We start from the raw sequence: 24245 nt of genomic DNA, 5'->3' as shown, positions 1-24245 counted from the left end.
AGGTAAAAAGTGTTGCAGGGGCATCAGGGTGGATGTTGGGGAGGGGCATCCCTTTCCCTGGGAGACCACGAGAGAAGCAGCATTGGACAGCTCCAGCTGAATGCCCGGCTTCTGGTCAAAAATGGGCTTTCTCTGTCTACCATTGGCAAATCCACACGTTGCCCTGGGCCGCCTGAGGGTGCTGCCAATTGCAGGCCCCTGTGGGCAAGGCCATGACCTCTGCTCCCTGCGCAACCTCTCAATCATACAGCTGGGTGGCTCCTTGCCCTAGCAGTGGGAAACAGGGGTCCTTATGCAGCCAGAGCAGGAAGGCTTACAATGGGAGCTGGCTGGAGTGGAGACTCCCCTGAGAGCCTTTCTGTCTTCCCCCCACCCCCGCCCACTGCAGTATGGTGCAGCCTGAGCCAAGTGTCACATTGCAGTTGGAACCTGGTGTGCAGGGTAACCATTGCAGAAGAGCTCTGGGGGCTCTGCTTTGGATAATAGGGGGCTCACCAGCTGGTTTCCCGGATTGGGCAAAGAAGTAATGGAGGGGGCTGTGGGTAAGTTCTGAACTCAGAGCCTTTAGAGTTTTCCGAATGGATTGTGCTGCTTTTTTTCCCCCTCTCTCCTTTAAGATTTATTTTATTTGAAAGGCAGAATCACAGAGAGGAGGAGAGACAGAGATCTTCCATCTACAGGTTTGTTCTCCAAATGGCTGCAACTCCCAGAGCTGAGGTGATCTGAAGCCAGGAGCTTCTTCCAGGTTTCTCACATGGGTACAAGGGCCCACTGCTTTTCCAGACCTCAAGCAGGGAGCTGGATGGGGAGTGGAGCAGCCAAGATTCAAACTGGCACCCACAGGGGATGCCAGCTCTGTGGGTGGAGGCACCATGCCCCAACATGTGATTGTACACGTGGCCCCACTGACAAATAGCAGACAGCCCTCTTGAAGTTTCTGATCTGAGCTCCATTTGCCCCCACCCCAGTTCTTTGGCATCCCCATCTTTAAGGCAAATGCTAACTCAATCTTGGGGAGCAAGCAGCTGGCCTAGCAGCTAAGACAGTATATCCCCATCAGAGGGCCTGGGTTTAATTCCCGACTCCAGCTCCTGACTCTGCCTTCCTACACACACAGACCCTGGGAGGAAGTCTTGATGGCTCCAGTAGTTGGGTTCCTGCCACCCATGTGGGTGACTTGAATAGAGTTCCCAGCTTCTGGCTTTGATCTCAGCCCAACCCTGCCCATTCTGGACATTTAGGGAGTGAACTAGAAAAGTAGGAGCTATCTAGCTCACCCTGCCTCTTAAAATGTTTCAAAATAGGGAAGTTTTAGCAGCTGCCCTTACCAGAAAGCCCTGGCTCCAATTAGACCAGAGTGATGACTTGGTTCTATCTCAATTTTCTTTTCCAGTAGCTTTAGAATTAGCATTTAAGGTTTGTATATGTGTATCTTTAGAGCAGTATTCATGTCTACAGTGATTCATCCCAAGTCCTCACTCTTGATCCGCAAGCCCAGGCCAGGGTGGCTAAGGCTTACATACTTTCCATTCCCTGTGGCCAGGACTGGAGCCAGCCTGAGGCACCTTGGAAAGCAGCTCTGAGTGTCCAGGCCCTCTGGTCCCTGCCATGATGAGTGTTCCGATCAGACCTGCACCTGTGCAATTTGACCTTGGGCAGTAGAACCACACATTCTCTATTGCTTCCAAGAAAATAAAACAGGATTCCTGTACAGCTAGAAAAGCAACAAGTGTGTGTGAAATGGAAGGCTGGGGCAGAAGGGACCGTGTGTGTGTCTCCTTGATCTAGGCGGTGGAGGGTCTGGTGTTGTGAATCTGTAACCGAGGGTCTGCAGCTCCATGTGGAGTGCTACTACCATCTGTGCTGAGGAAACTCCTGCAAGTGTGGGTGCATGGAAAAGGGTGGACAGAGTACCAGAGGGAAAGAGGGAGAGAAAGGAATCTTCTCTTGGATCACATTGTGGCTACTGATCATGATGGCACTCTTTGCCTGACCACCAGGAAGATCCAAGCTAGCCCTGGGGTGGGTACGGGTGGCCTTCCCTCTAAAATGATACCTTATTGACTTTCACTGCTATTTCACTGTCCCACGACTGGGCCAGTCAGGGAAGTGATCCCTGCCCTGAACCCAGGCAGTGTTTTATCTGGAGATTGTAGGGCTCTGTGGTTTGGGTTGTGGCTGCTGTCAGTATTAGGAGCTCCTCTGCTCCCAAGGAGGGTGTCATGCCTGGTCCCTCCACAGCCATGTGGGGTCTCATACATTACCAGACTCTAGTGACTTGTGGTTTCCAAAGAAATCTGCCCCTCGAGAAAAAGGACAGGAGTGCTGCCTTCAATGAATGAAAACGCCTGAACTCACTGTTTGCATGAACTGTCAGGAACATCACAGTACAGTGCTGTATCCGGGTGGGCGGCACAGGGCCATGATGGACAGGTCTATGGGCCCCCACAAAGCCCCCCAGGAGTCCCAGGCTCTCAGGCCTGGCTCCGAGAGATTACATCCAAACTTGCCCCTGGATTCCCAGGTCTGCACGGTCCCTTCTCCCCTGCACGCTACAGGTATGGCTGTCTGCTCCCCTCTCCCTTGCCCTCAAGCAAGTCTGTGAGCCTCTCGGAGGACAGGGATGCCAGCAGTCCTGCGCCCTGGTGTGGGCTGGCCTGGGGCAGCCACTGCTGGGCACAGGGATCCCTGTGCCTTCCATCCAGTAAACGGCGGAGCCACGAGGCGGAGGAAGAAGCCAGCGTTGTTTGGTATGGTTGCTGCAGCTGGTGTTGTGAATCAGGCCGACGAGCAGCGCATCCTCTTACCCGGCTATTTCACGACACCAGGGTTGCATCATACCCATCCTCTCCAGGCAGACCTCGTGGGACCAGCGGCAGCTGCGGCGAGCTACATGGGGGTGGTAAGGGTTGGAGCGGGGTGGGCCTGCACAGCGTGCTCAGGACTGTTCCCCGCAATCTCTTGCTCTCGTCCCTCTTCCCAGACTTCTGGACTCTCCCCGGTCCAGGTCAAGGATACAGTATTCAAGGCCCTCTCTGCCAGGGCTCTCTGCTCATACCTTGCCCCCATGCCCCACACTCAGAGTCCAGTCTATTTCCCCACTTCCCTCGAACCCCTGTTCCACACAGTGCTGCTTGTTTGGGTGCTGCCAGCACCATCACGGCTTGGATCCAGACTTCTCAGCAATCTGCCACCCCATCACTGCTCCCCTGGCCCTGCCTCCCCTGTCACAGCTGTGCTGACCTCTGACTCATCTTGCCTGGCCCTTGCCTCAGTAACCAAGTAATCCAAAACATGCAGATGGAGTGGAAAAAGCCTAACCCTGGCCTAGAAGGCCAACATTCCTTGCCATGAGCCCCATCTGATCGGTCCCTCTGTTCTAGCTACATGAGCCTCATGACTAGTCCGGGGTCCTGTCACAGGGTCTCTGTGCATACTCTCCCCTGTGCCTACACCCATGGTGCCCATATCCGCTCCCATGTGGCATCTTCTTCCCGTCCTAGTCTGTACTGGCCTCCAGTTTCTCCCCATCAGAGAAGTCTGAAGCTGTGCCTGAGGAAAGCCTTGTGTTCCTGCCAACACTGACTGCTCCTCGTTGCAGCTCTCCTGCTAGAATGTGAGCTCCAGGTGGGCAGGGGTCTTTGTCTCATTCCCTGTGGTGCTTCCTTTGCCTAGTTCATACAGTAGGTGCTCAATAAATGTGGAATGAAGAAACAGACTTCTGTCAGACTTGTAGCCCATAATTTCATTTCTTTTTTTTTTTTCAAGATTTATTTATTTTTATTGGAAAGTCAGATATACAGAGCAGAGAAGAGACTGCAAGAAGATCTGGGATTAGAACCAGCACCCATATGGGATCCTGGCGCATGCAAGGCAAGGACTTTACTTGCTAGGCCACTGCGCCAGGCTCAAGCCCATAATTTCTTTCCTCTGCAGCAACACAGCATCCAGTCCCACCCACTGCTTCCCTTGCACCAACCCTGCCCTCCGTAAGCCCCTGCCCCCTCTCCCTCAGGACAACTCCCCTCTGGTGCTGGCCGGCTCCATGATCTTCCGCTGGTCCATTGGGTCCAGCAAGGATGTCTGTGCCAGGGGCAGTGCCTTGCACACAGGGCGGGTGGGGATGCGCAGTCAATGCCAAGGTGCTTGGTGGCTCTCTCCCAGCTCCTCCACTTCTGCCCCTGCAGCTAGGTTTCCACTTGTGAAGTTTCCAGGCCGCTGAGACCCTCTGGGTTCCTGTGCTGTCCCTGTTGTCCCCATCTAGGAACCAGAGCGCCCACACCGGCTGCGCATGGCCAGCTGGCACAGACAGTGCCTCCAACACTTTGCTGCATACAGCGGCCAAAAGAATTGAGGCTCCCACAGGTCATGTCTCCCGGGGGGCTTTGCAAGGCAGGGACTTAATGTGACCTGGTCCTATGTTTCCATCTAGAAGGTGGCCTCTTGTGACATTACGGGAAAAATCCATTGGGGGGGGCAGAAAATGGGGGAGGGAAATCTCAGACTATACAAAATTACATGATAAACTTCAAACATAAAATTTTTTTTTAAAAAAAGGAGGCCTTTGTGAGTATGACCCAGATGGCTCAGACCATCGGAACACTTCTCAGGGATTTGTGGTCTGAACAGGGGACTGCGGGTCCCCCTGGAGCATTCTCCGGTGGACCCCATGAGGATCCTCTCCCGGAAGGCCCAGTGAGGACAGGCAGAGAGCCATGACACTCCAGGGCCCACACAGATAGGCGGTGGCTGGGGCTCAGGGGCAGGAGGAAGTGACCTTCCCAAGGTCATCCAGCAAATTCCTCGCCCTCTCATTCTGCCCTCAGCCCCCAGCTGCTGGAACCCAGCTCTTTTCCCTAGATCTTTATCAGGAAATTTCCACATCAGCTGGAGCCAGGAAGGCATGAACGGGGGTAGCTACAGCTGAGATTTTTCACCTGATGGTGTCAGGTGGCCATTTAGGAGAGAGGTGATAAGATCAGATGGGCCAAGGGACCCTGGGGCCAGGAGTAATTGAGCAGGGAGAGTCCCCCTCTCCTCCTGGAGAGCTGGGTGGAGCCTGCAGAGAGGAGGAAAATGGAGTGGAACTGGGGGCCTTGGCCTGGAGTAGGCTGACTGGCATGGGGGTTGGCAACTCCTTGAATGGCATAAGGGAAACCCTAAGGGTGTGTTTTACAAAATAAACACTCATGGTACATCAAGTTGGCCAGAATGATACACAGGTTCATGGCATTCTTGGGTTCACGAAAAAGGTCTGATCTCAGCTCACCTCTCAGTGCCCGACCCAGGGCAGCGCACTGAGCTGGCATTGGCCTCTCCCCCAATGGGCCCTTCTGTCTGTGCTTTGTTCTGTGTTGGGGTGCCTGTGGGCCAGGCCCCTGTCCAGGGTTGCCCTTGAACAACCCAGGGCCAGACCTCCTGCCCTTCTGCGCTGTTCTAGGCAGCCAGGTGATGCAGATGCCCCTCCCTGTAGGGAAACGCATTGAGCCAGTGCGGCCGTGACTGTATGGGGCTCCCAGACACAATCCCAGCCTTTCTACCTGCCCTCGTCTACCTGTCCCCACAGCTGGCTTCATCTGTCCTGGGTCCCTTAGGACAGGAGTGTCAGCTCCCAGGGGAGCACCCAGGGGCTTGAGGCCTCCAAACACATCCCAGCTTGTCCTCGGGGGACCTGCATCAGCCCCAAGAAGCTGAGTGTGAGAGGCTGGATGTGAGAAAGAGAGGAAATATGCCCCTCCATCATGTCCCTTCCAAGGATGGCAGGAACCTGAGCCTTAGCCCAGCCCAGGTGCCCAGAGCTGGCAGTGGCTTTTTGGCTTCCAGAAGAAGAAACCCCCCTCCTCTAGGAAGCCTTCCCTGGCTGCCCACACCCTTGCCTCCTCTTGGGCCATCCTCACCATAGTAGGATGATGGTCCCCCCCACTAACTCCCTGAGGGCCCAATTGCCAGTGTCCATGGCCCTGGCTCCTACTCTACCTGGTGTGGCAGTGGTGGGGAAAGGTTTGGTAAGAAATGGTGAAGGAGAGAGAACGCATCACAGTGACTGCTTGGCAACTCTTGGGCCTGGAAGCAGACTCTGGAAAAGTGGATGTGCCACGGGGAGCTCTGGAGCTGCAGTGGCCTCCGGGGCTAAAGCTGGGGACCAGGCCTTGTCTCCATGTCTGCCCCTTTGTGGGGCAAGCCAGCCCCTCAGGAAGCCATGGCCGGGGAGCCTGAGCCCTCACTGCAGCTGGGGGCTGGGCGAGCAGCTGCCCACTCCTTACTCATCCCGGCAAATGCTCAGCCCCGTCTTTCATCCCCTCCAACTTGATCTTCACCTGCTGCTCCCTGCTTAGACTTAGGCACATTTGGCAGCCAGTGTGTCATTCCTACTGCCCCTGTGCATTCATGGCCGGGTCTCATGACATTGACAAGTTGGGTCCTGACCTGACCTGGCAAAGAGATGGAACTTCCCTCCAGAAACTCTAGGACCCTGGGTCTATAACCCCTGTAGGCAGGGGCCAGGGCCCTGGCTATTTGCCCTGGAGGGTGCTGGCTTGCTGCAGCCCCAGGGACTTGCCCATCTAGCAGTGGTGACAGGTCACATCCCAGACTGGCTACATTGTGGGTGGGGTAGTATTAGGATGCACTTCCGGATACTAAGTGATCCAGGCAGGCCACATAAGACACTTAAAGGTGAAAGTCGAAGAAGAGAGACTCACTTAGTACACACGTGTCCATCTTTTATGATATCACACCACACACGTATGCAAAAGTCCCAAGTAAATAAACACAAGAATAAATGCAACAGGTGTTCTGAGGTGACTTTCCGCAGTGTGGGGACCACAGTCCCCTGCAGCCTTCCCTGCTGTCCTGCCTGCTGACCACTCTCTCCTGGGTCCTGGCTGGGTTACCACTGTAGCTAGACCCAGAAGAACCCCTCTAAGACCTGGGAAAGTCTGGTTCCTAGCCAGGCCAGTCTTTGGGGCCCAGGCCCCTGTGTCTGTCTCTCTTTCCATTCCGTCTCTCCTGTCTTTCTCAATGATCCAGTGGTAGGCAGGACAGCAGCAGGTACTTGCACCCCTCCCAGCCTGCTTAGGGACCCTCCCCACCAGCCACGGGCGGTTTGGCCCAACCTCCCTGCTCCCAGCCCAGCCTATAAAGCCACCCCCAGAGTCCTGGCCAGTCCTGGCCCCTCCTTGCTACCCTGAGCCACAATGGCAGAGCTGCCTGCATCAGAGACGCCCGGGGACCCGACTCTCTGTGGGCGTTTCACCATCAGCACACTGCTAGCGGGCGATGAGCCCCTGCCCCCCGCTGCCTACGATGGCAGCTCCCCCAGCCACCTGACTCTGGGCAGCACCCTGTACACACGCACCTTCGGCTACAACACCATCGATGTGGTGCCTGCCTACGAGCACTATGCCAACAGTGCCCTGCCCGGTGAGCCCCGGAAGGTCCGACCCACCTTGGCTGACCTGCACTCCTTCCTCAAGGTACGTGCCATCTGCTCTGCTGCTGGGCCACCACCACCCAGGCACCTGCACATCTCTGAGCACCAGGTCTGTCCTCCGGACCCTGGAGAGGTTTCTCTGTAGGTGAGGGGCTCTCTGGGGGAAACGGGAGCAGCAGCTGCCATGCTCCCAGCCTATGTTGCCGTGTTCATCACCTCAAAGACAGAGTGAGCTGCTAGGAGACGTGATGAGCCTCCAGTCAGCACAAGTATGCAAGCAGATATGCATACACCTGCTAGACATGGAGAAGAGAGAAGCAGTGGAGGCCACCCCAGAGAGGCGGCTCTCTGCGTTTGCTGCATGGGAGGACAGGCCATTCAGGGTGCAGAGTTGGTAGCTAGACTATCACCTCCTGTATTCAGCCTCAGTTTTTCCACCTGATAATTGGGCAGGCTTGTTCTTGGGTCTGGGGCTGAGATACGGTAAGTGCTCAGGACTCCTCCCCCATCCCAGAGCAGACCACCCCTGTGGTCCGCACAGCCACCCAGGGCTGCAGAAATGGGAACGTCAGGAAAAGAAAGGCCCTAGTGAGGGCTTTGGCCGCTTGAGGCACAGAGAGAATGACCAGCACCCCAAAAGAGAGGCCTGGGTTCAAGTCCCAGTCTTGTCAGATATGCCCTGAATGACTTCAACAAACTGCTTCACCCCTCCAGGCTGGCACTGGCCCTGCCCACCCTCTTCTCAGTCTATGTAGCTGCCTGTGTAACCCCTAGGCCGCTGCTCTGAAGTCCCAAGGAGGTGTTAGTGACAGGGACAGCCAGGCCCCACTGGTCCCATGACATTGTGTCCCTTGCCAATGTGGAACTTTTGGAATGGAGTTCCAGGCACCTGGCTTCAGTCTGGCCTAGTCCTGGCCATTGAGGACCATTTGGGGGATGAACCAGCAGATGGAAGGTCAGCTTCTCTCTTTGTGTAACTTTGATTTTCTAATTAATTAATTAAAAAAAAAAAAACCCTCTGCAGCGACATAGCCAATGAGGCGAGGAGTCGAGCTGTCCTATATGGCCTGTGGGTGCAGAAATCCTGTCCCGCCAGCCCCCCTGATTCAGGGTCTCTGGACTGGCTCCCCGCAGGAAGGCAGCCACCTGCACACGTTGGGCTTTGACAGCCGGCCCAGCCCTGAGATGACAGACGGGCTGGTGGAGGATGAGCCGGGCCCTGGCAGCGAGAACGCCGGACAGCCTGTGCGCTTCGGCTGGGTCAAGGGAGTGATGGTGAGTGCGGCACGGGAGGGGGCCGGATGGCCAGAACATGGGTGGGAGTGTGGCGTGGGAACAGACAGATCCTTCCTGGCTTGGTTCTCACCCAGGGCAGACTCATTGCCCAGCCCGGGCCTTGGTTTCCCCTTCCTCCTGGCTACCTCAGATCTTCTCTGGATTGGTACTTCCTGATGCTCATGTATGTCTTAACTTGAGACCCAGCTCCCAAGTGGACCAAGTAGTTGACCACTCACCAGTTTTGTGGTCTTGGGGAAGTTGCCTCGCCGCTCTGTGCCTCAGTTTCCTGTTTTGTGAGATGAGCCTTAAAGGAATTCATAAACGCAAAGTCCTTGGAGCCAAGCCCAGGCCTGCAAGGAAGCATTACGAGAAGAAACTGTGCTTCTCTCCACAGACACCAGGGGGCGGCACAGAACACCAAAATCTGCTTTTCTCTTCCGCTGGAGGGGTTAGCCAGGGAATAGAGCGCGCTAAGCCAAACCAAGTGTGCTTGGCTTTGGCCACCGTCCGTGAGGTTTACGGGAGAAGAAGAAATCTTCGCAGGACCTGATCCTGCCTCGGCCCACTCTGGCTGTGCCTAGGTTTCTGTCTGACTCATGAGCTCCGTCCCCACACCCAGGGCCCACAGTTGACCTGTTGCCGGCATGGTCCCAGATAGCATTCAGAGGGCCCATACCTGCATTTCCTGCTACATCCTGGGTCCAGTAGCAGCCTCTGGCTTGCCTGCACATTAGGAAGTGAATGTCGCAGTTATTGGAGCTCTGACTTCTTTTTGCAGGAGGGGGGGCATCGGCTCAGTGGGTGCTTGTGGAGCTCCCTGTAAATGCCAGGCCCCACACCCATAACGGGCCACTTGCTGGGGGACACGTCTGAGGCTGGCAGACGCAAGGTCCTGAGCTTGGAATAGCTGAGCGTGACCACGCCCGACCCTTAGGCTTCGAAGGGAGAAAGGAAGGTGAGAGCGAGCAGCAGATGGCGCTCTCACTCTCCTACTGCCCAGAACCAGAGTTCAGGACACAGGACGTGAATATCACACACAAAAAAGTGTCCCTGAGGTTCGGCGTCCTGACCAGGGCCGGGCCTGTGTGCTGGTCTTCGCATGGTCTCTGACCCGCCTTGTCCCCGCAGATCCGCTGTATGCTCAACATCTGGGGTGTGATCCTCTATCTGCGGCTGCCCTGGATCACGGCGCAGGCGGGCATCGGTGAGTACCAGCTCTGGAGCTCCCACACTCAAAGCCCCAGAGAGGCAGGCTTGCCCTTGTGCTGCCAGCTGCAGGCCAGGTCCGTGCCACCCTGGTACTCCCTCAAGCCTCTGCAGAGACAGCAGTTTTAGTAAGGACACACAGGGTGTGGAGGAACAGGGTACCCCAACTCTGCTCCCCCGAGGAAGCTTCTGCCCTGCTTAAAGCAGATTTCTACCGCAAAGCACTTGAGCCAGGGGGTGGTTGGGGGCTCAGGCTCTGGCTCTGCCCCATGCTGTGTGGCCCTGGGCATACTGGCTAGCCTCTCTGAGTCGTGGCACCCTCATCAGGAGGAAGGTGATGCCCAGCTCTGTACATGGCTAGGGTCACATTGTGCGGACAAGTAGAGCTGTGTTCAGAACCTAGAGGTGCCCGGCTGTTCTACCCCCGACGATCCTCATCTGTCATCCCTTGAGCTTCTCCTCTTCAGAAGATTCCAGGAGGTGGACAAACATTGCTCAGATGAGAAATCCGAGGCACAAGGGCAACATAAACTAAGCCTCTGTCTGTAGTGCTGGCATCCATCCTGTTCAGGTGCCAGTTTGAGTCTTGGCTGCTCCACTTCGGATCCAGCTCCCAGTACATGGCCTGGAAGGTGGTGGAAGATGGCTTGGGTTCTTGGGCCCCTGCACCCATGTGGGAGACCTGGAGGAAGCTTCTGGGTCCTGGCTTTGAATCAGCTCAGATCTGGCTTTTGCAGCCATTTGGGGGAATAGATGGAAGAGCTCTCTGTCTCTTTGTCTCTCCTCTTGGTGGCTCTGCCTTTCAAATAAAAATAAAACAAATCTTTAAAAATAAAATTAAAAAAAAAAAACCTTTGGGGCCCGGCGGCGTGGCCTAGTGGCTAAGGTCCTCGCCTTGAAACCCCGGGATCCCATATGGGCGCCGGTTCTAATCCCGGCAGCTCCACTTCCCATCCAGCTCCCTGATTGTGGCCTGGGAAAGCAGGAGAGGATGGCCCAAAGCTTTGGGACCCTGCACCCGTGTGGGAGACCCGGAGGAGGTTCCTGGTCCTGGCTTTGGATCGGCGCGTACCGGCCCGTTGCGGCTCACTTGGGGAGTGAAACATCGGATGGAAGATCTTCCTCTCTGTCTCTCCTCCTCTCTGTATATCTGGCTTTCCAATAATAATAAAATCTTTAAAAAAAAAAAAAAACTTTGGCCTAAAGAAGGGAAGGGACATCAGACCCCTCCCTGGGCTGCTTGGTGGGGATACATCTGACTGATGCTCATCCAACTCCCCCTCAGTCCTTACCTGGGTCATCATTCTGCTCTCGGTGCTGGTGACATCCATCACGGGCCTGTCCATCTCGGCCATCTCCACCAACGGCAAGGTCAAGTCAGGTGGGTCCTGGCCCCTATGGTCTTGCTCTTTGTAGGCTCCCCTGATTCCTGTCTGGGAATGGGTCTCTGGATCCCCACTCCTATCCCCCCATCCCATCCTGTGGGACACCTTGGCTGTTCCTGTGGTTCCAGGTGAGGATTCCAAACACTTCTCATACCATGGTGGGTCCTTGGTTACCTCCTGTGTGTGGCCCCCAACCCCAAGTCCACCCCTCCAGCAACACCTCTGGTTTCATGGCTCCCGCCTCTGACCCTGGCAGGTGGCACCTACTTCCTCATCTCCCGGAGTTTGGGCCCCGAACTGGGAGGCTCCATCGGCCTCATTTTCTCCTTCGCCAATGCTGTGGGTGTGGCCATGCACACTGTAGGCTTTGCAGAGACTGTGCGGGACCTGCTGCAGGTGAGGCCAGGCTGGGTGGCCCATCCTGTCCATCTCCAGCAGTGTCTGAATCCATGCAGCAGTCACACTGGGGACCCCCAAAAGCAGGGAAAGTGTGGGAGTGTGAAGTTTCCCACCAGGGGGCACCCCCAGATGAAGTACCCCCAGGTCAAGGCAGAGCAGAGGGAGGGGGTCCTAGGCCACTCACAGCCCAACCTGTTTCCCCACTAGGAGTACGGCTCTCCCATTGTGGATCCCATTAATGACATTCGCATCATTGGCGTGGTCACCGTCACGGTGCTGCTGGCCATCTCCCTGGCTGGAATGGAGTGGGAGTCCAAGGTAAGGTGGGCCAGGAGGGGTGGGCTCAAAGCCACAGGTCTGCTCCTGTGTGTATGAACTAGCCAGCCCCACATCATGTTGCTGTGACAAAGGGACCCTCAGTGATGGTGCCTTACACAGCAACCTAGGGGTAGGCTCCCCCTGAACACGGGGGCTCCATGGTTGGGCACTCAGACGCCTTCTTCCCTGGGCTTTCCTCCTTATCTACCTGGTCCACAAAGGCCACAGTGGCCATGGCCACAGTTCAGGTTTTGGGCGAGGGAAAGAGGGTAGAATGGAAGGAGGGAAGTCCTTTTCCTGTTACAGGTCCACAAAGGAGCTCCACATGCCCTACCTGCTCGTGTCCACTAGCTGCAGCTTGCTCTCACAGCCATGCTTAGCTGCAAGGGAGCCTAGGAGGTGTGGTTTTTCTGTGAATGATGTGTCCAGCCTCCAGGAGTACAGGCGTGCTGGCACAGTGAGTTAAGCTAGCATCCCATAGCAGAGCACCAGTCTGAGTCCCAGCTGCTCTGATTTCAGTACAACCTCTGAAAGGCAGTGGAAGATGGCTTGTCTACTTGGGTTCTTGCTACCCACACAGGAGACCAGGATGGAGTTCCCAGCTCCTGGCTTCAGCCTGGCCTGGCCCTGACTGCTGTGGCCATGTAGGATGTGAATCAGCCAACAGATGGAATAATCTGCCTCTGTTGTTCTGCTTTTAAATAGACAGATTAATCAATCTTTCTCTCTCTTGGAAGAAATTCAGCACCCAGAAATAAGGAAGAAGCATTGGGCTACAGCCAGCAGACTGTACCACCCTCTCTTTCTTGAACACACTGAACTTAATCCCATGGAACAATGCATGACTCTCCTCCTCCTCTTCCTGCTCAAATGCCTCCTAGTTCACGGAACATCAATTTTCAAGTGAATGGGATTTCTTGTGTAATGGTTCCATAATTTATGATTACTGTGGCAACAGTGGAGCTATTTTTCTCAGCCGGCTACTGCTTTCCTAAACAGACAAGAGCACATATATCCCTCCCTGCTCGAAATTGTTTCAGGGAGTATGTATTGAAAACAAAAAGTAAAAAACTGTCCTGCTGTCAAAGCAGGCCCCACCTCGCTTCCCCTTGCCCTCACTCTGGTGGATGTGGATGTCTCGGCTAGGACAAGTAAGAGGCCTTGGCCATCAAACAGCCCCAGCTGCCTTGTTTGGGGTTCACAAAGGAATGAGTGAGTGAGTGAGTGAGTACGAGAGTGAATCCTCGGAACAAGGGGCTAGGCTTGTTTTTCCCTGAAGGGATCCCAAAAGGGGAGAGGTGAGGTTGACCCTGGGGCACCTTTTTCACCCAGGCCCAGGTGCTGTTCTTTCTGGTCATCATGGTCTCCTTCGCCAACTACTTGGTGGGGACGCTGATCCCCCCGACTGAGGACAAGGCCTCCAAGGGGTTCTTCAGCTACCATGGTAGGTGCAGGACGGGGCTCGGGTCACGGTGTTGAGTGCTGTGAGATCTCATTTGCTGTGTGGGTTCCAGGAGGGTGAGACATTACCCCTGGCATGGCCAAGGGCGCTGCTGGGGAAACGGCAGGCCCAGCCCTCCAGGCAGCCCCAACTCAGGCCCTGCTTTTCCAGGGGACATTTTTGTACAGAACTTGGTACCTGACTGGCGGGGCGCCGATGGCAGCTTCTTCGGAATGTTCTCCATCTTCTTCCCCTCGGCCACGGGCATCCTAGCTGGGGCCAACATCTCTGGGGACCTCAAGGTGAGCAGGACCGAGCTTCCCCCTGCAGTGGCCTGGTACCACAGTGGGGTGGTAGCCGGAAGCAGAATTTTGTTCCCTGTTGTCTCAGGATCTGCCACTGGGCAACCCCAAAACACGACACCAGAACTGAGGGGAACAGAGTGTCTAGAATGCAGTCCAGCCCACCCCAAGGTCATAGACTAATGCCAGCTAGATTCTAGGTCTCAAGGGGACACCCCCAAATGAACCAGTCTACTTCCTAGTCTCTGGGACTCAGCCTTAGTGGCAGACTGACCCAGCTGTGCCATTTGGACCCCCTGCTACCCCAGATGTAAATTTGCCTTTGCTGAGCTGCAAGCCTCATGAAGGGCTCTCACTGCCTTGGGGTGGGAAGGCTCCTTGGCTCAACCTTCAAGGCTCCTATTGTACTTCCAGCCTTATGCCCAGCCTGTGCCACCATGGCAAGGACCCTTGCCCCAGCCCCAAGAACCAGTGCTTTGCTGGTGCTGCCCTGTCTCTCCTCCATGCCTTTGCTGATACTAAACCCTCTGTTTGGGACTCCCCAACCCTCACTTTTTTTTTTTACTCCCAAACAGCATGTTCCTCTTTTGAGCATCACCTCCACCATCCCTCCAGGCCTGCCTGCAGGGTCCCTGCGGGCCATTCATTTTCCTGTGTGTTCCAAAACCCAGCCTAGAGCCTAATACACTAGACACTGCACATGTGTTGGTGGACTAAACAGTGGTGACAAGAACAGAAGTTCCAACAGCTGCACAAGGGCAGGCTGGTGTTGGCAAAGGCCATGGAGAAGTGTCAGGCAGTGGTGGGGCTGGAGCAGAGCTGTGACAGACAGGAAGTGCCTTAGCCAGAGAACTAAAGCAGACTGTTGTAGGAGTAAGGAGTGAAGGAGCCCAGATCTGTGCTGAAAATCATAGCCGACCTCCCTCCATCTCCAGACCCACTTAGAAAGGGCTTCTTGCTGCATTTCTTTCTTTTTCTTCTTTTTTAAAGATTTACTTATTTATTTATTTAAAAGACTGAGTTACAGCGAACTAGAGAGATCTTTCATCTGCTGATTCACTCCCCCAAAGGGCTGCAATGGCCAGATCTAGGGTAGTTCAAAGTCAGGAGCCAGGAGCCAGGAGCTCCCTCTGAGTTTCTCATGTGGGTGCAAGGTCCCAAGGTCATCCTCCACTGCTTTCCCAGGCCAAAGTGTGGAGCTAGATGGGAAATAGAGTAACCAGGAAATGAACTGACATCCATATGGGATGCTACCAATACAGGCAGCAGCTTCACTCTCTACATCATGGTACCAACCCATGTCTTCTGTTTCAGTGAACGGAGAATAGTGTATGGAAGATGATTTTGCTGGCAGCCTGCCTCCACCTGGGCTGTGCCATAGCGGGTGCACTGAGGGCCTGGGAACTGGAGCATGGGTCAGGCTCCAGATTCCCTTAGCCTGCAGAGGCCTGGGGTGGCTGTCCAGAGGCTGGGGCTGTGCTCAGACACCCTAGCTTCTCTCTGAGACCAACTCGAACTAATGCCTGGTGATTCCTCAGCTGTCAAAGGGCCCGGCACACAGGCATGGGGCCAAGCAGCCAACATGGAGCTGGGTGGGGCAGGTACCCCTGCTGTGTCCTAAGCATCCTTAGGCCTGGAACGGACCCTTGGCTCTTGCTTGGCCTTGGTCCTTGGCCAGTCCTCTTGAACCTGATTGCCTGAGCTGCAGGGCAGCTCACTGCTGTGAGCCTTTGGGAAGTGTTTCCTGAAACCTCAACTGCTCCATCTGTAAAATGGGACCAAGACAGCTCCCTCAGAGAGGACCCAGGTCATGGAACATGCTTAGAACAATGCTGGGCAGAGAGGAAGTGCTAAGTGTTGTTATCCTGATTGTCTTCACCATGACACAGAGAAGCAAGCCAAGCTCAGAGAGGCTAGAAGGCCAGCCTGGGACCACACAGGCGGCAGAGGAGCAAGAGGACAAGGTTCTGCAGCAACGAGGTCAGGCCCCAGCAGGACCACCACCATTCAACAGATACTCTGGGTGGCGTTCTAGGGAGTATATGTGTGCAGGGCTGTCTTCTAGCCTCTGTTACCTTCTATTGATGGACACTCACTATTGGCCCAGATGGAGAGTTTAAGCCCAAGAGATGCTAAGGGGCTTTTCCCAGGGCTCACAGCTGGGATGAAAAAGGCTACCATGTAGACCCTGATAAACCTGCTGTGTGATTCAGACCAAGATGTGGGGGTCAAGAGGATGGGGCTCCAGGGCTGGTGTTTCTGATTTCTGTGAAAATCCCAGCCTGTGTGGCTGAACCAGAGCCAACCCTGGAGCTTGAGGCTTTGGTCATTGCTGGGATCAGCACCAGAGTCAGGTCCTCCTCACAGCGTGCTGCCCTCAATGTTTTCCAGTGGCTCAGTAGGGGAATGGCATTTGAGAATGTGTCCAGGGGACTGGCTCATGCCATGAGTGTGATTTGTAATTCAGTTAGGAAACCACAGAGTTCTCCGGTGACATGTAAGGACAGGGTTCGAGGCTTGGCTTTCACTCTCTGGCTTGTACGGTTGCAGAACAGTCAAGTCATTTAGGGCCTCATGTTTCACACACTGTGTGGGCTGGCAGTGAGTGGGTCTGGCTGCAGCAGCCTGGTGCCTCAACATCTCTTGTGCAGCACTATACATCACCCCACTTCTAGATGGGGGCGGAGGCTGGCAGTATAACCCACTGCCCAGAGGACCACCTGACTTGAAACCAAGCAGGCTGGTTCTTACCCCACCCTTCCCCACCCCCACAGCTGGCATAGGCAGGACGTGCTGTGGCCAGCTGTGGGGCTGTGGGGTTTTCTCGCCCACTCTGGGCTCTGGACGCGATTTCTGCCTCATGATCTTGTTTGTGTCTGTCCTCTTCTATGGTTCTGTGTTGTAAGTTTCCTTCCTCGCTGTACTGGAGGGGGGCTCTGAGGGATCAAGGTAAGGAGCTGCCTTTCCCCATCAACTTCAAACAGAGGACAGGAACCCAGAAGGAGGCCCTGAGGCTGCCTAATGGTCCCTCTCCATCCACAGGACCCTGCTGTGGCCATTCCCAAGGGGACGCTCATGGCAATCTTCTGGACCACAGTCTCCTACTTGGCCATCTCTGCCACCATCGGTAAGTAGCCAGTTCTTTCGCTCAAGGGGTCCTGACCACTACAGGAAGCCCAAATGGTGAGGTGTGACTCTAAAAGGGGGAATTGGCTGGAGGACTCATGATCCCAATGTGCAAAGGCTAAGCCCTATTTCCCTGCAACTTGGCCTTGGCCTGAAGCTCTCCATGAAAGGCGGGAGTGGAACGAGAGGGGGAGTCAGATCAGGCTTCTCTGGTGCTCAAGCCTTGAGCTTCCAGAGTCAGTGATGTGAGGGTCGCACCAAACAAGCCACCCATCAACCTCAGAAATGATGGTGATGGTGACGATGATGATGGTAATGGTGACAGTGGTGGTGATGATGATGATGGTGGTGGGGTGGTGATGATGGTGATGGTGTCGATGATGATGGTAATGGTGGTGATAATGGTGGTGATGTTGATGATGATGCTAGCCACTGACTTACCCCTACCCCTCACCACAAACCCAAACCCTGCCATTGCCTTCATTTTATGGAGGAGAAAGTGGGGGCTCAGAGAGCCTGAGTTATTGGTGTCTATTTTGCACTGAGCTCACCGCTGAGGCATGCTGCTGCCAGATGGCTGAGCAACTTGGCCCAGCTCCTGGCCACTCTGCTTCAAGCACACTGTGAACTTGGGCAGGTCCCACAGGCCATCCATGCCTTCATAAACTGGGCCCAACACAGGAAGGTGGAGGAGGACTGAGTGGGGCTGCTGTCACAGATGTAGACAGCCAAGATCTCCCACAGCACCTTGCCCTAGGCCTCATGGCCCATACCAGGGGCGCATGGGGTCATCCCCCCTCACACCTCCTTTCTCCCCTCAGGCGCCTGTGTGGTTCGCGATGCGTCTGGGGTCCTGAATGACACCATGACCCCCGGCTCAGGCACCTGCGAAGGCCTGGCTTGTGGCTACGGCTGGAACTTCACTGAGTGCTCCCAAGAACTCAACTGCCGCTATGGCCTCATCAACTACTACCAGGTATGGGACCCCTGGGCTAGGTCTGCGTGGACGAAGCTGGGTCCCAGGCTTGGCGGAGAGAGGGTCAGAGCTGGGCAGGGTGCATCTATGCCTGGCCCCTGCTTGTGCGTGGGTGCTGAGATTTCTGAGTGAGGATCTGGGCTTAGAGGAGGGTTCCAGGACCCCTCAGTAAAGGCTGGGATGCCATGGGCAGGGCTCCCAGCTCAGCCCCCTGACCTTGGGGGTCCTTGAACCTTTATTCCCACAGACCATGAGCATGGTGTCTGGCTTTGCTCCTTTGATCACGGCCGGAATCTTCGGGGCCACCCTCTCCTCTGCCTTGGCCTGCCTCGTCTCCGCTGCCAAAGTCTTCCAGGTTGGGCACAGGGAGGGGCGAAGGCAGGGGTTGTGGTGGCGGTCCCTAGGAGACTGCCATGAAGATCCAGAAATGTCAGGTGCCTGGGGCCAGATCAGCAGCCTGGGCAAGGGAAAAACCCCTTTGGCTTGAAGTGCACCTGCGTCCCAACACCTGCATTTCCTGCCCTGGTCCTAGGCCCTCATCATGACCTCAAGTTTCATCCCAGATGGTTGACCCCTCTTGCTTGCCCTTCTGTTGTCTTCCTGGTGACATGGGGAGGTGGGGACATTCCAGACATTGGGACCCAGGTGGGCTGAGCACCTAGCTGAAGTTACAAGGACTGGGGGCAACAGCTCAGGTGGCATGGGGTGGGCCCAGCAGAGGGCAGGCAGATGGCCAGTGCCAGCTAGGGTGAGCGTGGTGTCCATGCCTCTAGTGCCTGTGCAAGGACCAGCTGTACCCACTGATTGGCTTCTTCGGCAAGGGCTACGGCAAGAACCACGAGCCTGTGCGTGGCTACCTGCTCGCCTACGTTATCGCTGTGGCCTTCATTATCATTGGTAAGAGCCTGCTGGGCTGTGGCCCAGGGGTCTCAAAGGCTGGCTCCTTTTTCTTCCCCCCGACCTCAAATCCTGCACCAATCAGGCAGAGGGAATAACTCTCAGGGGACGTGACTCCCACCCACCCAGAAGGCCTTGCCCTCTCCTCACGGCTCCAACTGTGCTGCAGGCCCCTGTGTTCTGGTGGAAGGGACCATGGTCACCTTCCCAGGTTGGGTACCTGGGTGTCCTGGCAGCTGGGATCCCCACCCTGCTCCCCAGATCTAGATGGACCCCAGGACTCCTTCGGATTACAGTCTGACACTCTCTGGGACCTCACGGGTGTGGACAGTGGCCGGCTTGGCTTCTTGGACCTTGTGTTTCTGGACTTCTGGAGCTTGAGGGGTGGATGGCTAAGGAGAGAGAGCCCAGTTAACAGACTGCCTTTCTATCCAATGCTTTTATTTTTGCTTTATTCAAAAGGTAGAGAGACAAAGAGAAAGAAGTTTCTGTTATCGCTTGTTCACTCCCGTGCAGGACTGTCCCAGGCCTAAGCCAGGAGCTCAGGTTCAAGCAACATCTCCCATGTGGGAGGCAAGTACCCTGCTACTTGAACCATCACCACTGACTCCGAGGGTACATCAGCTTGAACCTGGGTCAGAAGCAGAGGAGCTGGGATTGAGTCAGGCACTCCCACGTGGGCTGCAAGTATACCGAGTGATAGCTTAACCGGCTGTGCTGCAACACCAGCTTGGTGTTGCTCCTGCAATTCTGATCCAGCTCCATACTAACACTCAGGGGAGGTAGTAGATGATGGCTCAAGTACTTGTGTCCCACTTGGGAGACCTGGATGAAGTTCTGGGCACCCTGCTTCAGCCTGGCCCAGCCCTATTTGTGTAGGAAGTGAACCAGCAAATGGAATTTTACTCTTCTCTCTCTCTGCCTTATCAAATAATAATAATAATAATAGTAATAATAAAAATAATAAAAAGGTATGCAGTCTCTGCCCTTGGCACAGCTCAATGGGGTCCGTTCTCCCACTGCCAGAAGCTTACAGTTTACAAAACACCATCCTTTTGTGCTTCACAAAATGTTGGGCCCATTTCACAGATGAAATGGTTGAGAGTGACTGAGCCTCAAATGGCCTACCTGGGCCACCCAGCCCTGTGAGGCAGCCGAGTTGCCCCATAGGATGCCCTCTCTCTCCCCCTGGGTCCCCGAAGCCGAGCTCAACACCATTGCCCCCATCATTTCCAACTTCTTCCTGTGCTCCTACGCCCTCATCAACTTCAGCTGCTTCCACGCCTCCCTCACCAACTCCCCTGGTAAGTAGGCTCATCCCCATCTACCTTCCCGGGGGCGGCTCCTCAGACCCAGGGTCTCAGTGTGGGGAGGGGATGGGATGTGGTGAGATAGAAGCCAGGGGCAAAGGCGGAGCCCCAGGTTTGGGCATGGGAGACAGTGCAGCCTGGGCCCCATCCAGTGACTCTGATCCAGGAGGTGGCTCCAGACCCAGGGGGCATCCCCACTGACCACTGCCCCCGGCTCAGGGTGGAGACCCTCCTTCCGATACTACAGCAAGTGGTCAGCGTTGTTTGGGGCGGTGGTCTCTGTCGTCATCATGTTCCTCCTCACCTGGTGGGCGGCCCTCATTGCCATTGGCATCATCCTCTTCCTCCTGCTCTACGTGATCTACAAGAAGCCAGGTGCGTGCTCACCTCCTTTTCTCTCTTCTGGAGGCAGCCATGAGAAGCAGCTGCCCATTGGCACAGCTGGAGTGCTCCGTGCCCAGCTCCGTGCCCTTGGTGGCCTCCTCTCACCCATTGCTCCCCATAGGGCAGGCATTCTAGGAGACCCCCCTGCACAGAGCCCACACCTCTGCAGCTCAACCACCCCAGCACCCAGCATCCTACAGTTCTCTGATCAGAGTGACTTGAGTCACTTTCAGGGCTGCATGAGTCCCTTCCCCAGGGCCAGACCCCTGGGCTTGTGAGGTAACCAGTCAGTCGGACACTGGGCAGGGGTCTCTGTGCAGCAAGCGTGGTACCCGGGGAGATGGCCACCTGAGGGCAGGAAGCAGAGAGCTGCAGGAACACCTGTCTGACCAGATCACCATGCAGATAAATTGGTTAGGCAAGAGGGTGTTGATGGCATTCACTCCCTGCAGGTGTAACCTACATCAGCACCCAGATGGCGAGTGGTTCCTAGCCCCAGAGATATTAGGAGCAGGCCACAGGCTGTCTGCCTGCCAAGTGAGCCTGCCTCCACAGGTGTCCATGCTTGCAGAAGGCTGCCTGACCCTCCTCTACTCATCATCCCTGCCTCCACGTGGCTGGCTTCTCCCAGCCATTTCATATCTTCCTCTTGCTCTCCTCTGTAGAGGTCAACTGGGGCTCCTCGGTGCAGGCTGGCTCCTACAATCTCGCCCTCAGCTACACAGTGAGCCTCAATGAGGTGGAAGACCACATCAAGAACTACCGGTGAGCAGTGCTTTCAGGAGTCCCCAAGCCTCGACCTGTGGCTCAAGTTTCCCCAGTAGAACATGCCCTGCCTTAAGGGCCACATGGTGTTGGAATCACCATTGTAGTCACCCCACGAGGCTATAGGTGACCAGCCTCCACTGGGCACTCTTCAAAGGCAATTCTGCTTGGCAAGGGAACTGCCAAGTCATGCACCTGCCACTCCCTGGGCACCACATTGTCCTCTGTGATGTCTACAGAGAGACTTCAAAAAGTTCATGGAAACTAAATGCTGTTGAGCTTCCCTGTAATTATGTTGTACATACTATGAGCCAGGTACCTCACACGGTGCCCTCCACAGCCTGCTGGCAACCCTCTGAGGCTCATGATGTTACTAGCTCAGTCACAGACAGGGACAGGGAGCCCCAGAGTACAGTAACAAGTGCCAGGTCACACAGCTAAAGACCGGCTGATGGAGTCACTTCCACAGACCCTGGCTGTGGCCCTCAGGCAAGACCCCCTTGCTGCCTCTTGGCAAAGAGGCCCACTCCCCTGCCCAGAGGCCTGGTGAGTCCTCAGGTGACCTGCTTCCTTTTGCCCACTCTGGCCAGGGCAGGATCACCAGATGGAGGTGTTGATGGCCTGGGTAGACAGTACAAGAAATGCCTCTTGGCACATGGTACCCACCAAAAAAGTTACAACGGCCCTAGAATTGACCCTTAAGTCACAGCCAGGAGAACAAGCCTACACATGCAGAGTCTTGCCCAAGGCTCTCTGTGGCTCAGGGAAATCCTGGAGGTGGTGGGATCCCCCACCCTACCTGGGGAGGGCTCTCCTGATGGCACCTGCCCTCTCCCTGCCCCTCCTCAGCCCACAGTGCCTGGTGCTCACAGGACCCCCAAACTTCCGTCCAGCACTGGTGGACTTTGTGGGCACCTTCACCCAGAACCTTAGCCTCATGGTCTGTGGCCATGTGCTCATCGTAAGTGTCCTGACCCCTGGGTGTGGGGAATAAGCACTGCTGTGAGGGCTTCTCAGCTGCCCACTCTCTCTGCTTCCACGCCCCTCTTGAGCTTCTCCCCATGCCCCAGCTGGCGTCCACTGACCCCCTCCCACCTCTTCTTCTTCCTCAGCCCACCAGCCCCATAGAGGAACTCAGGAAATGTCCCATCCTGGGGCAGCCTCCAGGATGGAATAAGGGCTGGATCACTGCCTAGAAGGGGAGGCCCCTGCCTTTGCTCCCCAAAGTCACTTGTCCCTGCCACCCCAGGGACCCCGCAAGCAGAGGATGCCAGAGCTGCGGCTCATTGCCGATGGTCATACCAAGTGGCTGAACAAGAGGAAGATCAAAGCCTTCTACTCAGATGTCAGCTCCGAGGACCTGCGGAGTGGCGCACAAATTCTCATGCAGGTGCAATATTGTATGTGAGACAGCTAACTACTTGATATGGCTGTGATTGCCTGGAAAGGAACAGGTCCTGGGGCCTCCTTGGAACCACTTTTGATGCAACAGACAAAATACAATTTATTTTATTTGTCTGAAAGTATGAGAAATAGAGACATACAAAGGAACGGAGCACTCTCCCACCCACATGTCCTCCACAGCCAGGACTGGGCCAGGCCAAAATTGGGAGATATACCTGTGGCTGGGACAGAGCTCTGGCAGGTGTGAGGCCTGCTCCCCGGTCCTGCAACCCCATGCTCGTCCCCATCCTACCCTCCCTCCCACTCCTCAACCCCTGTAGGCTGCAGGTCTCGGAAGAATGAAGCCCAACATCCTGGTGGTGGGATTCAAGAAGAACTGGCAGTCAGCTCACCCAGCCATGGTGGAAGGATACATTGGCATCCTGCAGTGAGTGAGGGCAGGACAGGGCAGGGCAGGGTAGTTGGGGGCCTGGAGACTGATGACTTGCAGTCTTTGAACATTTCTGTGTCTGGGGTCTTAGAGGAGAAGCAATGAGTGCTCCTGGAAGCTGACTAATGTGTCTCTAACCTGAAGAAGCAGGTGGGGTTGCCATGGATATCAGAGCCAGCAAAGCCTAGGCTAGCCACCCTAAAGAACAAAGAGTGAAGAGAACCAGACATGAGACTACAGGGAGCAGTTATTGCATGGATGGGGCCATTCCTGTGTGCATGCCTGATCTATAATGTGTCATCCCACCTGGCCGCTCCTTTAGTTGTACAGTCATAGGCCAGTTACTGCCCAGAACTGAGTTTTGGTGTCAGCAGAATGCATACAGTTCACATCTCCGCATCTGTGGGCAAGGTTGTGGGCATCGTCCAGATGTAGCAGGAGGGCAGGGCCTACCTTGGTCTCCCCCTGAGTGCAGCAATTCCTGTAGATGGCGGAGTTCAAGGGCTCTAGGGGCTTTCCAGTTCTACCAACACACTCTGCAGAGGGCCAGCATAGTGAGGCCCCCGGAGGAGGAAGGGCTGACTAAAGGCATCTGGTCTCCTGTAGGCCAAGGTCACCTCCCTGGTGAGACCTGGGAATGAGAGAAGTCTGACTGCATCTCCTCTCCTTGCAGCGACGCCTTTGATTTCAACTACGGTGTATGCGTCATGAGGATGCGGGAGGGGCTCAACATTTCGGAGGTGATGCAGGCACACAGTGAGTACATGAACACATGCTGCCTGTGCTTGGCACCCAACAACCACAGAATCTGGGGCGGCTCTTGGACTCAGATACTGCTGAGGATGCCTGGGGCTCCCTTCTCGGGTGCCTGGGTTCCGTATCCATCTGCAGCACTAGAGCGCAGTGTCCTAATGCAGACCCTCAAGGCAGTGAGGACAGCTCAAGTGATTGGTTTCCTGCTACCAGCTGGAGATCTGGATTGAATTCCTGACTCCAGCCCCAGCCTGGCCCAGTCCTACAATTGTAGCTATTTTGAGACTAAACCAATGGAAGGGAGCCTTGTCTATTTTTCTGTATCTCAATGAATATATACAACTTTAAATACAAACTGGAGTTTTCCTCTTAAATTATTCCTTTTATTTTTAGATTAATTTATTTTTATTGGGAAGGCAGATATATAGAGAAGAAGGTA

The 24245-nt window shown here is 55.3% G+C and overlaps 1 protein-coding gene across 3 annotated transcripts in view; it reads left to right on the top strand.

Moving 5' to 3' along the window:
- The first annotated feature begins 7196 nt into the window (after positions 1-7196).
- Positions 7197-24245, top strand: part of SLC12A3 (solute carrier family 12 member 3) — a 30819-nt gene continuing 13770 nt past the window's right edge. For all 3 annotated transcript variants that reach the window (XM_058674378.1, XM_058674377.1, XM_058674376.1), the window contains exons 1-19: positions 7197-7475; positions 8567-8707; positions 9839-9914; positions 11202-11297; positions 11558-11697; positions 11908-12018; positions 13351-13462; positions 13631-13761; positions 16804-16888; positions 17709-17863; positions 18111-18218; positions 18637-18760; positions 19963-20064; positions 20290-20445; positions 21120-21219; positions 22069-22180; positions 22469-22609; positions 22944-23050; positions 23727-23809. In XM_058674378.1, coding sequence (XP_058530361.1) covers positions 7197-7475; positions 8567-8707; positions 9839-9914; positions 11202-11297; positions 11558-11697; positions 11908-12018; positions 13351-13462; positions 13631-13761; positions 16804-16888; positions 17709-17863; positions 18111-18218; positions 18637-18760; positions 19963-20064; positions 20290-20445; positions 21120-21219; positions 22069-22180; positions 22469-22609; positions 22944-23050; positions 23727-23809 — 2359 coding nt within the window. The remainder of the gene's footprint in view (positions 7476-8566; positions 8708-9838; positions 9915-11201; positions 11298-11557; positions 11698-11907; positions 12019-13350; positions 13463-13630; positions 13762-16803; positions 16889-17708; positions 17864-18110; positions 18219-18636; positions 18761-19962; positions 20065-20289; positions 20446-21119; positions 21220-22068; positions 22181-22468; positions 22610-22943; positions 23051-23726; positions 23810-24245) is intronic.

Source organism: Ochotona princeps, chromosome 16, assembly GCF_030435755.1.
Source record: "Ochotona princeps isolate mOchPri1 chromosome 16, mOchPri1.hap1, whole genome shotgun sequence".
In the NCBI taxonomy this organism is placed as follows: domain Eukaryota; kingdom Metazoa; phylum Chordata; class Mammalia; order Lagomorpha; family Ochotonidae; genus Ochotona; species Ochotona princeps.
This window is presented reverse-complemented; position numbering and strand designations above follow the sequence as displayed.